Genomic DNA, 18,997 nt, shown 5'->3' on the forward strand with positions numbered 1-18,997 from the left:
TGCATGTATGCACATTCTGGAATGCTCACCTGTCTTCTTGTAGTTAGCAAACCTTACTGCATGATCATTTAGATCCCCTTGCATCCCATTTGACTTACATTGTTGTGAAAACAAACAAACACTACCCATGCAAAAGGTGGAAAGATGGAATCCTGGATTTCAATAGCATTTTTAGCTGCTGTCCTGCAGGACATGAGTAAATTATAATTGATTTCAGCAGCAGTTACTTCTATCCTGCAGGGAAGACTAAAACTCCAGTGGCCACTACATTGAAAAATGTTTTTGCTCTTATTGTGGGAGGCTGCCCATTTTGATAATAAACATGTAAAACCTATGGTAACTTTTACAGAACTGGGAGGAGTATGTGTGTTTATGCCGGCAGAGCCAGGGAAACACACCTGATAAAAAAAAACCACACATAGTGTCCGGGAAAAGATTTTTTGTGCCAGCCATTCTTCCCAAGTTTTAAATTATGGTCCTGTTTATAAACGCTTGGCTGCCTTGTCCTTTACACGGTGAGAGCTTTACAGCTGTGATTAGCTGGATGCAGCTGCTTATTTCAATCCTTGTCTACCTCACCCTTTTTTCCTGTGGTTCTGGCACTGCAGTGTGCTCTCTCTCTCTAATTCATTAACAAATATTACACGACACATTCCACCTAACAATACAGAATGAGATATTTTAAAAAGATATTTATTCTTGCATGAAAAAAAATCTTGTAATAGCTTTCCAATCTAGCAAGACGTAAAGCCTGCATGATGATCATTTTTTTCAGTAGACTGGATCAATTGTCAATAACCCCAATGCAGTCCCTTCCAAGTTATGCCAAAAGAGCTATCTAATTTTCTGCTTTATTCAAATTCTACTTATAAATGCATGAGGAGGCAAAGAAAAAAAGAGAGAGAGGGAGAGAAGGGAAAGGCTGATAAAATACAGAATAAATTAAACATCAGGACTTTAATCTCCAGGCAATTTATTCCCTAATCAAAAATACTGTACATCAATTTTTTAAGTATGTTTTTTGATTGATTGATAAATACTGTGCAAGTTTCTAGAATGAGCAGTACATTTGTACAAAGGTAATGCAACCTCTGTCTTGTACCATATATCTAAGATTATTTTTCAAGGATAGAGAATAACTTTCTCCCAATGTAAATTGCTTTTAACTGGATTAAAATATGCTTAGGGTAACAACATATATTTCTGAGCTTTAAGCCCAGTATGATACTTCCCTTTACTCTGTATCTTCTAGTAAGCTCCTCTAAACTGACAGGTGCTCCTGGCTCTGCAATTAATAGGTGACATCAGGGTTACCCCTGTTTTGTGGGACACTGGCTAACTCCCTCCCCACGGACTCTTCAGTGGCAGTGTGGCTGTGTCAGATAGAGGCATGCAGGGAGCCTTCATGATAGGCAAAATCCTGCCTTTGGGGGTGTATCTTTGAATAGTTTGGTGTCAGCTTGGAATGAAATGGCTAGATAGAGCTGGTAAAACAGCAGAGATCATTAGGTTTCTTAGGGAAGAAGTGTCCATTCCATTAATAAAAAATGCAGTAAAGGTATAAGAAATTTCTTTCTTTATAATAATTAAGGAGAAGACAGAAGAACAGCTTCAACTATGAGATGTCTGGTAAACAGGTTTAGCATTCCTTCTATAAGGTTTACTATAGGTGTGGGGATGAGTTTCCCCCAAGGAGATCTGCTTTGAAGTTATAGATTTTGAGGCCTCTTCTGTTGGTCCAATTGTGTTACATTGCACTGAATAAGTACTGATGGAACCATCCTCATCTGTCAGCCACTCACTCTTCCGGAACTGGAGGGCCTCCCTTTCAGCTATGTGAGTCGGCACAGTAGAGGAGGCCTAACCAGAGGAAGAGGGAGAAGAGGAAAAGAAAGGGAGAAAGGAAGAGCATGATGATAATACCAAGTACTTTGTTTAGCCCTTTATGATTTCAAACATTGACTGATGAACCCTAACAAAACCCTCTGCGGGGGAGGTAAGTGAATATCATCATGTCCATTTTACAGATGGGGAAGAAAACTAAGACTAAGAGACAGAGAAAATCAGGAAGGGGTATTAACTGGTTGTGATTCTGTTACTAGCAATACCCTTTTTAGTTCATTAGATGAGGGTGGGTTTTAGCACCTCTAAGACGTAGCTATTCCCTGGGACCCCCAGCAGTCTGTGTGAGGCTTTCTCCAGCTTACCCCACATAAACTACTCTACCAGGCCTGCTGAAGGGATGCGGTAACATGGAGAGCAAAGGGGATCAATAGGTGGCACGTCCAGAACCGCTGTACATGTTTAGGGAGGGAAATAGTGGATGGAGGTTTCCTGATACACTGGTAAAAAGGGTGAAAACGATTATGTGCCCCAGCAGGTCTGTGGTAAAGGGGGAATCATTCTGATTCTTTGACAGCCCAAACTACCATAGCTATAGTTGCTAGTCATCATGAAGCAGGTTGCACTTCACATCCAAGTGGCACTGGAGTCTGGGTAGTCAACAACTTAGTAGCAAATATACCTTAGAGGAATATAATGCTTTTTACTACCCCTCATTCAACAGGGTGCAATATCATCTCATCTAGCTATGGAGACAAGTTGTTAAATTCAAGGCACCCCTTCTCCCCCTTTTCCAGAGGCGTGCAATACAAGAACAAACAGAGATTCTGATAACCAAGCTGCATCTCCTGCATTCATCAAGTACCTTTTATGCTCACTAACAATGCAGTGTTCAGCTGGAAGTCTACCTCTGGTTTTGACTGGCTTTGTATCTCAAAATCAATTTATTTGCCTGATATGCAGCAGTGCAAGTACAGTGGCACGGTCTGGTACACCATGCAAGCAAGATATTTATAGGCAGTATGGCGTAGCGTAAAGACACAGGAGGAGCCGGTGGCCCCACACCAGCAGCTCCTCTGGCGGTTCTACTGTCCCCAGCCCTGTCCACCCAGCCCTGTCCTCTGGCTGGGCTTCTGCTGTACAGATAGAGGACATGCAGCTGTGTGGAAGGGCGGGGGGGGGGGACGGGGGCGGTAGAGCCGTGCCAGAGGAGCTGCCCAGCAGCTCCACATTCTGCTCCTTTCCCTGCTGCGGTTCCGGAGTCTCCAGTGCAGCAGGAGGAGGACAGAGCCCCCCCTCAGGTAATGTGGGATGGATCATGGGGAGGGGACGGGGAGAGCGTGGGGGCCCTGGGCTGCAGGCAGGGTGGGGTGGAATCATATGGAAGATCAAATGGGGAGGTCATGTGCCGCCCCCCCCTTTAGCTGGTGCCCCCCCATACTGGTAAGACATGGATTCTACTTGCACCACTGTTGGTATGACTAGGTGCTAAATAACGATTCATTTAGTGGGTAGCCTGCATTACATCTGTAAGAACTCTCTGATCTGTGACAGCACTTCCTGTTCATGGCACATGGTTCTTTAGTGAATGTTGTTTGTAGATACTTTGCCAAGACAAAAATTACCTGTGCAGTGAAGAATTGGAAGAAATAGTGTTATTGGGTTCTTTTGACAACCGTGAAGAAGGATTTTATTGTAGAAGGGACCTGGGCAACTATTAAGACCACTTGTACATATACGAGATTCCACGGTGGAGCAATAGCAACAACTAAGGCGTCTTAAACACAAATGGAGTCAGGTTAACAGCATCACAAAAGTTGTGCGCTTGCTTGAGGAGTCAGCCATCAGTAAAGGTGGGATGTTAAATAGTCCTTTACATATGGCAAAAGGAAAATAAAAAAGACGTGGCAAATGATCATTGCAAATGTTCATTGCTGAGGGGAAAACATCTCTCGCTGGGTGAGACATAATTGAAGATAAGTGTGTCGACAACATAAAAACAGGGCTCCTATCCACCTCAGCCTGTGCATAGAATATATTTATGTACAATCATGTTCATGTTTATATTATGTGCCTCAACACTGCAGGGAAACACATACAGAGACAATGGTTCGTAGATGTCTAATAGCAAAAGCCTTAGCACACATAACAGTGTATTTCCTTATAAGGGCAATTGGCTGTATGTAGTCACTGGGGTCCATTCCCTAAAGGGAATATTGGGAGGGGCTCATGGTGGCCCCATGACGAGTCCAATCCTACATCATTCTGCAGCTGGAATTGGCCAGTGCTACGTAGTTTGGACTCAAATCTGTACAATAAAAGGACGTTTTTCAGTCCTCTCTAACTGAAGTCAGTGGCAGTTGTAGTAAGAGGAGGCCATGAGATATAAACCTTGGAATCAGAGGCCCGGTATGAGGCCTAAGGCCTGAACTAAAGTAATGGTCAAGACTTTGCTAACATAAAGCAAAGTTAAGCTGTGAGCCAGAGGCAGGCCCTGCTCACAGAAGCTGGCAAGGAAAGGGCTGATGCTGCAATAAGATACGTACCTAAAAGGTACTGAACACTAGATATCAGAACATTCACATACTTGTACACTCCACACAGATAACAAGGAACAAGCCGACCCATCCCAAGGACAGGCAAAAGGGTAAAATGATGGATAGAGTTGTTTTGTTCGAACCAACATGTACACGGTGAGAGGCGGCACCTTACTACGTAGAGGGGCTGTACCTTGCTACATAGAAGGGTTGCACCTCAATACGTCAGGAGTGATGTGTAACTTGTTTGTACCTGTGTATAAGAATGCATCCCTGGGGCAGTGTCTTTGTCCAGCCTAGTGGGCAGTGGAAAGTCCCGCCACTGACTCAGCTGGTCCATTGTCAGGGAGCACATAAGTACTAGCTAGCAGCACCTTAGCAGTACCTTGGACTTCTATGCCAGGGAGCTGGAGATTGTGTTTCTCTTTGACAATAAACCTGGCCTGGGTGCCTTCGTACCTTATTAGAGTCTGTGGTCATTGGGGGTTCTCTTGGGGTCTGCTGGGTCAGCTATCTGCGCAGAGTTGGATCAGCACACAAAGGAACACGCACGCAGCCAATTGATATCAACACTGACTAGAACAGAGCACCACACCAGGAGCATCTGACGACAGCAGTGTTACGTGTGAAATGACTGAGGATGGGGCTCTTTGCCTCACAGAGTCCACCATTAAGTGTTTATTTCATGTTTCCAGCTAACAGTCTCTTTTTTTGTCTAGCAGTGAATGTTCTGACTCATTCTGAGCAGAGAAAATCATACATATATATTTTAAAATGAATCAGATTTTTGCAAAACACAATGCAAAAGGCTTCCATCACTGTCAATAAAAGTTTACCTTTAATGGAGAGTTCTTGGCTTCAGGGAATTCCCTTTCATCCAGTCTAATCCAGCGTTGTAGAAACTGTTGAACCATTGGGTTTTCACTGTTGACAATCTGGAATCCAGTAACATTGGCGCCTCCATGCATTACTCTCTCCAGTATAATATCTGTAAAACCCTGGAAGAATATGTGCAGAAAACAGAAATCAGTGTAATATGAAGTGTCTGCAACTTGGCTCGGTTTTAAAAACAAACATTCTGGTAAGATGCTATTTTTAAATCTTGGGCTAGTTTAGTACAAAGTAAACTGATGAAAGTTCCCTGCCACTAGTAGAAGATACCCTATCTACAGGACAATCTCTTGCAACAGCAAATTGTAGTATTGGAATAAAATGGAATTTGGAAACACTTTGTGATGGAACACTGGCTTGTTCCAGAGTGGCAAAGTTTCCATGTGATCCAAAACATACCAAAAAGGGTACACAATATTATACATAAAGCTCAGTAGAAGAGGACTGATTGACATATGGGTTAATGACTTACTCAAATTCTTTTGTTAAAATATGTAGTTTCAGATCATAGCTGGTATTCCATATACTGCGTGCTGGATAATAATGTGAAAGGATTCCATGGTTGTAAAACTAAACTAGCTCTTTATTAAGAGAACTATTTACAGAGATGCTACATCTGCAGGTAGCATTCTAGACATGTGCATTCCCAATAGCTTCTCAGTGCTTCTTCCAAAAACTCTTTCCTTCTGCAATCTGTACGCCTCCCTCCAAGTTCCATGCAGGGTGCTACAGCTGGTTCTTGCACCTTGTGCATGTGTTAAAGGTGGAGGGTAAAGGGGAAATGGGGTGCAAGGAGCCTCCTTGATGCTTCTGCTGAAAAGTCAGCCACTGTTAATATCCTTGAGGTGTAAACCACACCAAAAGAGATGGAGAACGTTGGGCCTTGGCTCCATTACCTCCTCTGCACCAGCCAGCAGAGCAGCAAATGCTGAACAGTATGAGAGAGTGCCAGAAAGCTCGGTGGCTCAGAGGCATGATGCCCCTTGTTGTTCTCACTGCTGTGTTGTGGCAAAGCATGATCCTCACGCCAGACAGTGCAGTGTTAATTGTCACAATATTTACCTTAATGTTTCACTTTCAAGCCTTGTGGGCCTGATTCTCCACTGCCCTATGCCTCATATTGTCATTTACTCCTGTGTAAAGTGGATGTAGATGCGAGTTGATTGGGTAGCAATTTGCAGTCACCTTGCAGAAATGTAAATGGCTATGTGTGGCACAAGGTAATAGCAATTTAAGCCCACTGTTTTTTGGTTTATGTGAAGTATACTGTAGTCAGTGTGAATAGGATCAGTTCCATAATGCACAGTGACACATTTTAAAGCCACACAGTATTTATAAGGAAAATGGCATTTTAAAATTCATCTAACCTGCTTTAATCATCACCAGAAAAAATGGTTATAGAGACTCTTCTACAACGTAGGATTAGTAACTAGAAAGTGTGATATGACTTTAAAAGAACATTTTCTACACACAGAAGCTAAAAATGACTCTGCAGGATCAACTACATTATAACCCTTTTCTGCAGCATGTCTGGCTGATTGCTTTTCAAAAATATCAAAGAAATATCTGAAAAGTCAGTTATAGAGTGTGGGGAAGTGTATTTTTAATATGGATAAAAATATACTGTCCTCTGCCTGGTCAATGAATATGTATAAAGTACCATCCTAACTCTGCAATGAGGTTCTACCTATATAAAGCCAATGAGTGGTTAAACAGTCTGGCCACTTTACTACGTGGAATTACAAATTTTAATTTGGCTCTTTATATCACTTGTATCATGTACAAATAAAATGTAATTATTTTTACAGTGTTTAAATTTAAAATCTGCTATACAGAAGATTAGAATTATCTAGTGTGTTATTTAAGAGGATATAAATTAGTGGAGAACATATAATTGAATTATTATTTTTAAATTAGTAAAGGATACGAGCTTCTTAGACAAAACAAAGACTGTGTAATTGAGTAGAAATGACTATCGCATACCAGTTCTAGTATTTACTGAAGTCATTTCTCAAAATCCAGGCACTCCTTCATGCATTTCCTCTTTAGCTGATTAAAGCTGACACAACCTGTATAGAATATATTACCCTCTAAAACTTAGTTATACGTCTGCTGATGAAAACATTCTTACCAGGTTAGCTAGCACGTAGTGATAACCTCTGGAATGTTTACCAAGGATTACAACCTGTGTATAGAAGAAATAACATGTATCACTTAATGTAAGAGAATGAGTCTCAATGAGCATAAGGAAAAAAACAAAAACAATTAACATTTTACAACACAGGAACCACTTCCATTCAAATTAATGGCAAAATCTCATTGTCTTCATTGGAGGCTGAACTGGGCCCATACAGTGTCCACTTATGGTGACCAGATGTCCTGATTTTATAGGGACAGTCCCAATATTCAGGGCTTTGTCTTATATAGGCACCTATTACCTCCCACCCCTGTCCCGATTTTTCACACTTGCTATCTGGTTACCCTATGCCACTATTTGGTTTATTAATAATTCGTGCAACTGGGACCTAGCTCATGGCTACCTGAAGCTTTTGTGAGGACCTTCTGTGAAAGTACCCCAGCTCTGTCTCTATCAGCAATCTCCCCTTCATTTCAACTAACCCCTGCATCCAAGCAGCTAACTAGGGAGACGTAGGAAATTGCTGACTGAGTGGCATGCAGAGCAGATGGGAATTGCAGAACCAACAGGTTACTACACAGAATATAACTGAGAGCTCAAGAAGAGATGACGCCACAGTAGGATCATGTGGCCTATGTAGCCACGTAATGCCTAATAGGAACTGTCAGAAATAAGGAAAGCAGAATTGGACCAATGGCCTCCAGAGGCTTAACAGTAGCACAGACAATTCCTATCACAAAAGGATAAGTATCTTGCTAACTGAACATGGGAAATCATTTTTCAACCAGCAGTTGTTTATGAATTCCAGTCTTAGGCCTGGTCTACACTAGTCTGTTATTTTGGAATTAGCCGAGTTAATTTGGAAAAAAAAAAAAAGATTCCGTCCACATGACCAAACCAGCTTTTTTGATTTAAAGGGCTCTTGAAATCAATTTCTGTACTACACCTTGGCAAGTGGAGTAGCGCTTAAATCGAGATCACAATCCCAGGTTAAAGCCAATGGGAACCATCCCAGACCTGCAACACTATGCAGTCCCATCAGTCTGTGCTTGTTTCCCGGGCCTAGAATCGGCGTTTCACAGCATGAACCAGGCCCAGGGCCGGCGCTTTCATTTAGGCGACTTAGGCAGTCGCCTAGGGCGCCAGCATTATGGGGGGGGGCCGCATTTTTTTGGGCCGGGGGGGCAGCGCGGCTCGTGTTAGCTGCGCAGGTTACCTGCGGGGTCTACTGTCCGCCGGCTCTGGATGACTGCGATGCACGGCATTTCGCCGGATGGTCGCGTGTCCCGCGCTCCGGTGACCTGCGCAGCCATCCTTGGCACTCCACACGGCTAAGCCGCCGAACCGCGCGCAGGCGTCGCAAATGGCCTGGCACCTAGGGCGCCAGATAAACCCCTTGGGCCGGCCTGGTCCTACAAGGCATGCCACCCATACTCCCAATCGCCACATGCTGTGCTTCTAGGAATGTCTGTGTCCATGTCCTCATCAGTATAGTAATTGTGTTGTCGTTGCTTCCTCGCCCAGTTTGCAGGTACTGCATTAGTGCTGGATAATCGCAAGGTATTTACAATGGTCAAATGCAGTGAGATCTGAGCAGGCTCATGCTTGCAGCGCTATGCCTCACGGTAATCCTGGAAAAAGGGAGTGAACAAGCTGTTCAGTTCACATGGGCCAATAAAAGCGGTACATGGTTGTTTCTGTAGCTTTCACGGAGTTGGGAAGCTGTTGAGCTGCAGAGCGGGAAGCAGGAGTTTGCAGCGGAATAGGCAGAGTTTGTGGCGAAGCTGTGCGGCTTTGTCCGTGTGAAAACAGCGGGCATGTTGCTCTGTAGCTTCGATGGGAGCCCATGAATGACAACATGGAAAAGCCGGAAGCTGTGTGGGCTCTGTTCACGATGGCTGAAAAACGGCAAGGAATTGTTGCCTTCTGTAGTTCACGGAGCCCAGGCAGGGCCGGTGCAAGGATTTTTCGCGCCTAGGTGAAACTTCCACCTTGGGCCCTCCACCCCCCGTGCCGCCTGAGGCACCCCCCCACCCCAGCTCACCCATGCTTCTCGCACTAGTACCCCAAGCACACCGTGGCTGCTTCACTTCCCCTGCCTCCAGGCTTGTGGTGCCAATCAGCTAGTTCCACCGATGCTGATGTTGAATCACCAGTAATAAAAACTGTGCAGGTTAGATTGTGACTTTGTAATTCCATCTGTGCAATCTCATTGTCTTCAGGTTATAACCTCAGCATCAGCAGTGCAACCCCATAGTCTTCAGGAAGGATTTGATTCTGCAATTACAAGTCAGTTCATCCTGCTGATTATGCATGAGACAGGATAGAATCAAACTCACTCTCCTTTAGTTTTGTTGTGCTAACAGGAGTAAAAAGTAGTCAACACTTATCTTTTTCACTATACAAATTAGCTGTAACACTGACTACACACAGGGAGCAGCTCTGTTGAGTAGGAAAGTGCCACTTTTAAACATACACTTTTCAGAGTAGACTCAACCTTTAAATGGAAATATCCAGCATGGAACATTATCACAACTCTCAGGCTTATGTATGGGTGACAGATAAAGGATCCAGATGCCACACTCTAGAAGACATCTTTCCAAAAATGCCACTTATCTCCTTGATAAGTTTAACTGACATTTGAGTCGATGCCTTTAGATATACTGCTGGGCTGGTTACAATACTTGAATTATTAAATTCCCAGTTGCCTCTTTGGACTGCCTTGTCCTTAATAGAAGCCATTTCTTTTAATTCTGAGGCATTTGCATACTTCCAACAATTTGAAAATAAATTGCTAGACAGGTTCTCTTGAGAACTGTACGTACGCTCTATTGGTAGACAACATCTGCTTGTCTACACTTACATTTGTTTTCTATGGAAATCTGCATGCTCCCCTTAGATGCATTTGGCATACATGCTATTTGCATACTAAATTCCCTGTATGTTTGCATTTTACATTAACAGAGGTGATTTACTTTTGAAAGGTTAGAGGCAAAGGATTTTACACTTGTAAATCAAGAGCAACATTCTTTGACATTTTATCCTTAGTAAGTGAGGTTTTCTTTTTTCTGACCAGAAATGTGCATATTTCTGAAGAGACAACACCATGAGACTAAAAGCCTTATTCTGCCTTTGAACTCATGCATGGGGCTTCCAGTGAAGTCAACAGGAATGGAGCAACTAGGAAACATAGTATGATGGAGCTGAAAAGCAGGGCACTACAACTCTCATCAGCCCATTCCCCACTGCACTTCCCTTTCTCCCAGACAGCAGACCTGAGGTCCATCCAGTCCAATAGCCTGTCTCCATTAATGGCCAGAAATAATTTCAATTGCCCTAAAAAATGGCCAAACTGCTTTATTCAAGCCTTAGTTCACAAAGCAGGTTCCAGAAGAAACCCTGCTAATATTTATATTCAAATATTACCCAAGCATGTCAGATTATAATTAGATATTAATAATGCTTTTAAAACTCAGCACGTGCTAACCTAACCCTAAACAAGCATATCCCGTCCGCAAACATTACAGCAATTTGAATGAAGAGAAGAGTTGCTAGATTAGCAAGCATAGCAGACCCAATCACCCACATCAGTGTAGCTCCTAAGGGAGTAAAAGAATGGATAAAGCTTTTCATGAAGAAGGAAAGCAGGGACATAAAAATAAATCTCATCAACTGCTGATATACTGTGGAGCTTATATAGGAAGGAGGATATTGAATACTGACACTGAATAGAATGTTAGGATTACAGGAAAAGGATTTCACTGAATTACATGTCTTTGGGATATTTCACTTCCTAGACTTAATGATGCTTTCACTTTGAGTGAAAGGAAAGCACAGAAGATTTGAAACTGAACAAAGGAGGAGGAGAGCAGGAAAAATTGGTTAGAAAAAGTCATGAATAATTCAAAATTCTGATCCTACCTAATTTTATCTTGTAGGTAGAAAGACTATGTCAGGTTTAACATACTGTCGCAACAAAGGTTTGGTTTTTTTAATTTAACCCTTAAAATATGTCACCAGTTAATAAGCACAAAAATCAAAAAGTGTCCTAATTAAAATGTCCTGGGCTTTAGAATAAACGTCTCGAGGTATTGGGCAGGAGCAGATGTTATTTATGCTGAATGGAGTCTTGGATTATGTACCATTTTTGATTGATTCCGTCAGCTTTGCATGTTGCTAGTCACTCACTTGCCTGAGGTGAATAATTTTTTTTGAATGGATACATAAAATACCATTTGTTTATAATAATTATCAATCACCATGGTAATAAGGAGGCAAGTAGAGGTTGTATCTGGGCCGGCAAATTTTCAGTGCAATTTTCAAAGGCTGAATACAGAGATTAGCTAAATTTGCTGTATCTGTTCCATGTTGAATTGCTACAAAACCACTTGGCATTTCTCTAACAATAATGACGAAAAAAGCATGCTCTTATGATCATGCGGCTACACAAATCAACTAGGTTTGAGAGAGTAGCATAGTTCCAAAGAAAACGCTCACCAAAAAGCCCTGACTTCCTTTTTAGGCAGGTGGTGCTCTTCAGACAATACGTCCTGTCTAGATGGAATGTGATATACAGTGCAGCTTCATATGTGTCAGCACTAACAAATCATGTTGTGCAACAACCATATTATTTAGAGATGGAACTAAATGGGCATAGTGGAGCTGAAACCACCATACTACAGGGAAGTTCACACCCAGAGCTGACCTTTCCAGGCCTCTCTTGGGAATGGGTTGAATGGAACAACATGGGGAGGATTCTGAGGAAGGTCAGTGATCATTCTCAGAAGGAGCATCTCTCTCAAATTCTCACTATCACGGCATGCACGTCTGGGAGTGCAGGAAGAAGAAGGGGGGCAGCAATGTCATTTTTTGTGTTAGCCTGAAACTGACTCTCTTACTCTTTGACTCAGTTACTACCGACTGGCTTTAAAATTACTTCTGATTTGGTCCAGACAATAGGTCACGATTGACCTATTCATTTTCTTCCTGAGGTTTCAGAGTTGGAGCTGGTGGGAGGAGAAAATCAATGATTCGGAGACCAATAAATTGTCAAGTAGGGAAGGGGGGGGGTGAGGAGTGTGTCGTTAAACCATGGTAGAGGAGACGGAACAGAACAGAAAGAGCTGGTGTGGCATGGACCTGGTGAGAAACCAGGGCAGTGAGGAAGTAGAGGGAGGAGGTGAACATAAACAGTGGGGCAGAGCTAAGGAAAGAGGGGACAGAGGGAAACACGGAACCTGGAGTGGGAAGCAAAAGTGGCTTGGAGGGAATGGAAAGAGAAGAGGAAAATATGGAGAAGCAGGCAGGAGTGGCATAGGTGAGGGGGACCAATCAGTGTTACTTATTTTAAGTATTTTTAAAAAGCTATATATCCCTGTTTTGTTTTTATTTCAGAAGGCGAATGCCTCACAGGAGGAGGAGATAATTTTTTTGCTGTTGAGCTGGAGGGAATTATAGCAATGGTCAAAATGTTTTACAATTATACAGTAAAATATATTTAACCAGCACCTCTCTTTCAGCGATAAGACAAAGGACTTATGCATGAGCCCTCCTTTCTCTCCTAGAGGTGGTCCAGCCATGTTATGGATGAGGCAAGAAGGTAGAGCAGTGAAAGGAAGCTTTCATTGCAGATGTTGTAGTCACTAAAGAAAATACATCAATTCTGGAAAATCTTCGAGAATTATTACAGTTCTCATGGGCTTGGTGAATCCCAACACGGCTGCATCAATTAAGAGGATACAATTATGTTATTACCTAGATGAAAACATGCGGTGGCCAAGACAGCAGTGAAAGGCAAAGTACAAAGTTCTATTTGGGTTTCGTCTTCCATTCTAGTTACTTGAATCCATCTCAATCTAGTCAGTTCATCATATTTAACAACATTATTTATCTATCTTTGCTTTGAAAAAGTTGAAAACTAAATTCAGGCCATATGAGTGTAGAAATCTGTTCTTTTTTGTTAGACTGACTGAGCTAAAGGTCATAATCCAGATATTTATGAGACAGTTGTATCTTTCCATCAGATAAAACACTGAAGATGACTGGCACTGTTGCTATAAAAGAAAGCCTACAGATTTTTCCTGTGGTTTTCATAAGTGACATCTCACAGAAGTATGCCACTTAAATGGAATGACAGCTAAAGATGTGACTTACTGTAACGTAGCTTTCCATTTCTACTATACCAGGGAATGAAAAGGCCGTTTTAACTCTTGTAGTGTTGTTACCCAATGTTAAAAAAGGAGGAGCAAATAGATCACTTTCCTAGATACCCAGATTTTAAAATATTGTAAATAGGAGTCTTAGTGTCAAACATTTTTCATTTTGAAAGGGCTTAATATTGAGATAATACTTAACATGAAGTTATCCATTTAGTGATTTGGGTCCCAATCCTGCAAAGATTTAAGCACGTGTTTAACTTAAAGCATGGGAGTATTCCCACTGACTTTTAAGCACATGCCTAAGTCTTTGAGGATTGGGGCACTAGTACCTAAGTTGCGGCAGTAGCAATCCCCCATCCCCTGCTTTAGAAATATTTCATGGTAGCACTGCACCAGTAACCAATGTAATAACTAGAAGCACTTGTACGGCATTTTTTGTTTCCACTGCACTGTGCAAATGTGAGTGAGATGGTATGATGTTTTTCAACAGCAAAACAAACAAACAATATGGGCCAAATTTTCCACAGGATGGCAAGCTGCCAACTTTGAGGTGGCAGGGATCCTCAGCCATATCAGATGTCACATTAAATGCACTCAGCAGTGATCTCTAAGTCTGGCAGTTCTGTTTGAACAGTACAGCTGATTTTATACCTGACTCCACATACAGCAGGTCAATAAACCAAATAAGCTATGGGACACCTACTCTTATCTCCTCAGGCATATGGTACAGAAACAATCTTTTGGGCCCCAAATGGACTGAGCCTCATTCATATACTCAGGCTGGAATCTGAGTGACATATTTGTGATCCAGGAGAATTTTCTCCACCAGGGCTGATTGACTAGGGTTCCCCCCCTCCTCCTTCCTTTGGAGCTTTCGACAGTGGTCATCTGGTGGGATATTAATATTTATAGGCACGCTAAAGGGAGAGGACCATGTCATTCTTCAAGAGGTCTGAAAACAGCTTGAGATGTTAGGGAGATTCCTGTAGCTACTGAGTCTGGCAAGATGTAGAGCACACTCTGAACATAAGTGAGATTGTGTTTATTATATCTCAGCTTGTTAAGGCTGAGTCTTTTCTCAGAGATGATGGTTATCTTAGTTGCCTTTCTTAAAGCTCAGATCTTTTTCATAATTGGAGATTACCTATCTCCTAGAACCAGGAGGGACCTTGAAAGGTCATTGAGTCCAGTGCCCTGCCTTCACTAGCAGGACCAAGTACTGATTTTGCCCCAGATCCCTAAGTGGCCTCCTCAAGGATTGAACTCACAACCCTGGGTTTAGCAAGCTAATGCTCAAACCACTGAGCTATCATACATGCTGGCTTGTATTGCTTGTGGTGGAAAGATTTTTGAGTGTGAAGATAACTATAGGTATAGTATGTCTGTGATGGGGTGTATGTACGTTTCACTGACCCAGTTAGGGTTAACCTCACACTGTGGGACAAAGAAGCCATGCCCCATCACTCCTGCTGGGCATGCTCAACCTGGAGACAGATATAAAAGGGAGTGGCCCAGCTCAGTTTTGGCTGGAGGAGAGGGAGGGCAGATGTGAGCTGCAGGCTCCTGCCAGGGACTAGCTGGAGCAGTGGACCATGGAGGCCAAGCCAGTGAGATTGACTACAGAATCCCTGCTGATGCCAGAGGATAAGGAGTGAGCTGAAAGGCTGACACCCCCAGGAGAACTAACAGAACAGAAACCAAGTGGGGAGGATCCCTCAGTGGCCTACTATACCCAGGGTTGTGAGCTCAATCCTTGAGGGGGCCATTTAGGGATCTGAGGCAAAAATCTGTCTGTGGATTGGTCCTGCATTGAGCAGGGGTTGGACTAGATGACCTCCTGAGGTCCCTTCCAACTCTGATATTCTGTGATTCTATTAAGGATAGGAAGGGACCCAGGAATGTGACTGTTAAAATAGGAAACCCAATTGAATCACTGATTACAGGTTTCACAAGGTCAGGACCTGGTGGAGAAGGGTGGGCCTGGGTCACGCTACCCTGCCCCACACCCACCACAGGATGTGGTGCTGCTCAAGGATTCTGGCTCCTAGGCCATGCTGCACTGCTAGGACAGCCATATCGACTTGAGCCATAACTCCTTATTTGTCCCATGTGACCTGATCCCTGGTGATGGGGTATATCTATCTGGCAACAGTGCCCCATATATGAAATTGATCCTATCTGGTATTGGGTTGACTGGCTGAGGAATTGTGGCTTGTGAGGCAACAAGAATGGGGTCCAGGGCATGGAATTATTCCTCTCTGGGCTTCAGGACCTTATATCAGAGAAAACAGGGCCTCAGGGACTACTGAGTTAATGATTCAGTTTATTACATCAATACAAGCTGCAATTGAGGTCCTCTAAACCAAAGCCCAGTATGTAAGATCAAATGTTCAGCTTGTCTTGAGGTCATCTGCAGTGCACCTTGTCTAGCTGAGTGTTTAAGCCTGAAGAAAAGGAGCAACTGAAAAAGCCCTTCTCAAGTTGAAAAGTGGCCACTTATGCCACCTATTTTTATATGCCTGCTGCTGATGCTTTGCAAGAGCTGTCTGTGTTTGATCTCCTGCAGTGGACAGTCTAATCTTAAGAAAGATCTATTAATCTTCTACATCATTATCATACATACAAAGGGCAAATAATCTAGGGGACAGTATGTGGCATCCAAGGTATAATCCTTTTTTAATATATTATTCAATTTATTTTGCATAGGTCACTTCTCAGCATCCAACTAGTAGTGTGACAAGCAGGAAGAGTGCAGAAGATGAAAAGCCCTTGTAAAATGGAAAACTTCTTCCCTTGAGGTAAAATGATTTAACTATCAAACCAGGAATCAATGTTTGCTTCTATCAGACTCAGAAGGAGCCACTTCGTTACCTCACCAGAGTAATTTCATTACTTGAAATTGTAGTACCCATTCCCCCAACATTATCTGAAGCACAAATATGTTTTGGTAGCAAGATCAAGCTCCCATCAAGTGCTCTGAATACTTATTCCATGCTGAATTACCCCGACCAAATATCCCCATAATATCAATTTTTGCCAATATCATATAAGGCCTGTGTTGGTCTTTCTGTCACTCCATGTTCATTGTCACCACGAGATTAATTTCCAAAAGGGTTGCAGCATTATGTAGCAATGAAAGGCATGCCCCAGCTAGCAATGACATGTCACAACTGAAAAGGTGATATGTGACATGCCTTTGATTTCACTAAAATGAAACCCCCTCCACATTCCACAGAAGCAGCTTCCATCATGTGTTCTGTCCTCTCATACAGGGAGTCAGATAGTGATCCCAACACTGCAGGTAATTTACTACCCTACACCAGTGTTAATAGGGAGCAGAATCTAGCCTCCAGGGATTCTGATACAGTTAAATAAGGTAAACAATATTTTCAGTCTGTATTAGTGAGTAGTACTCCATTATACTTGGGTTAAATATTCAATGAAGACTGTATTCAAATATTTAAATGATGATTCCAAACATATAGTTTGACACAGATGAAAAATAACTGCATATCTGGATGACTATAATCAATCTGCTGTTTCATTGATTTAGTGTCCTCTGTGGAGTGTCACAAATGTACGCTCTGCCCTATCCCCGATTGCCAGATTTTGTATTTTCATACAATATACGAGGGAGTGGAAAGTAGCATAAAAATCCATGGACTCATTCATCCATGTCCTCATGTGTCGATGGATTTTGCCTGCTCAATTCTCCTGCCTCACATGCACTTGTTATTCCACCTCAGAATTGGTTGCCTGCCTTTTTAATAAGGTATTATATGAAGAGCGTCATTGTGGGTGTCAAACCCTTTCTCCTTTAGCGCGATGTAACATCACAGATAGAAGTCCTAGGGATCTGGTGAGCCCCTCCTCCTGAAGGATGGCTCATGTATTAAGCATGGAGCCTTTAGAGGATACAACTTGTTCCAATTTTGTTTTTTATATATATATATATATACAAGCGACTGGATAGCGTAGTGGTTAAGAGCGCCGCCCTTTGATACGGGAGACGCCCTTTGATACGAGAGACCGGGGTTCAAATCCTGGTTGGTACCAACCCAATTTCCAGTAGGGTCCTTGGGCAAAAGACCCCTAACGCTTCAGCTGCCTACCTCAAATATGAGAGTGACACGAACTAGGAGAGTCATGCCGCTCGGACGTCGCCCGGATTAACAAGGTCCGTGCCAGATGTTGAGGAACCAGGAAATCTGACGATAAGTGGGCTACTGGAACAACCATTCATGACGAGACAAGAGAACCTGGAATTGATGGAATGCTACTACAACAGTAGACCTAATGAGAGGGGATATATGAAACGTATAGGGGACTGTGGATGGACAAAAGACCTACATCCACTTACTGAGAAACAGCTAGTTACCCAACCGCTTCAACATAGTAAAGAGGAAGCTGCTCTCACAGCTTGAGATAGACCAACTCCACATTAATCCAGACTCAAGAAGACTTGGAAGAACAAGTGGATGTGCGGCCCACACCTGAAGCTGAAACTTCACTGTCACCGCCTCCCATTGCAGAGCACAGCAGCTGATATGAGGCATAAGATCATGGAAACTAGCTACAGTCAATCTCGAGACCGATTACCAAGGCTCAGTGGAGAAGTACCATCAGATAGTCCAATAGAGCCCTCATCACAATCCTACTACCACTAAACTAAGGATGTGGAAAGTGAAGCCAAAGTGGTCCCAGTGGTGGTAGGAGCCTCGGGCTGTGACTCCTAAGCTAGGTGAGTGGCTCCACAGATCCAGGAACAACATCAGAGCTCTCTGTCCAGAAGAGTGCAGTGCTAGGAACAGCTAAGATACTGCGCAGAACCCTCAACTCCCGGCCTCTGGTAGAGGACCCGAGGTTGAGGAAGACACATACCACCCATAGGTGAGAGGGAATTTTTTTTTTTTTTATATATATTATATATATATATAATGTATGTATGTTCTCAGTCCTGCAGCCACTTTGCACTGGTGTTATGAGTCTTCTCTTTCTCCCATATGTTCTTCCAGTACTGTTCAGTTCTGCTGCTGGTGGCTCGCTGTTATTGTGTTGTTGCACTGCAGTTGAGAGTACACCTTGGATGGTTCCTTGGAGAACAGGGCATTTACTTTTTTGCGCTCTGCTTCTCTAGTGTACTCCTTAGCCTGGTAGCCAGTGCTGTAAGCCTTTGTTTAGCAGTCTCTAGGGCTTCAGATGGAGTCAGGCCCTTGTATTTTTTCAGTAGCCAAGTCTTATCCTTAATCTCTACACCTTCTGTGTTCCACCAGCTGACTAACTTCTCTCCGAGTCGCCTTGATTTATCCTACCAACCTCATTTTCCAGGGTGGGTACATACTGTTGTTCTTCTTGATCGTGTAGCCAAGCATCTCCAGGATTACAGAGGCTGTAGCGTATACCAGTTCATTGGTTTGAGTTATGGTGGTAGT

At 42.9% G+C, this 18,997-nt stretch overlaps 1 protein-coding gene across 4 annotated transcripts in view; it reads right to left on the reverse strand.

The window, feature by feature from the left end:
- Window positions 1-18,997, reverse strand: part of GRIA3 (glutamate ionotropic receptor AMPA type subunit 3) — a 212,731-nt gene that overhangs the window by 92,063 nt on the left and 101,671 nt on the right. For all 4 annotated transcript variants that reach the window (XM_075068839.1, XM_075068838.1, XM_075068840.1 and 1 more), the window contains 2 exons: window positions 7,402-7,455; window positions 5,216-5,377 (listed from right to left, as the gene is read on the reverse strand). In XM_075068839.1, the coding sequence (XP_074924940.1) occupies window positions 5,216-5,377; window positions 7,402-7,455 (216 nt within the window). The remainder of the gene's footprint in view (window positions 1-5,215; window positions 5,378-7,401; window positions 7,456-18,997) is intronic.

Source organism: Chelonoidis abingdonii, chromosome 8 (assembly GCF_003597395.2).
Source record: "Chelonoidis abingdonii isolate Lonesome George chromosome 8, CheloAbing_2.0, whole genome shotgun sequence".
In the NCBI taxonomy this organism is placed as follows: Eukaryota; Metazoa; Chordata; order Testudines; family Testudinidae; genus Chelonoidis; species Chelonoidis abingdonii.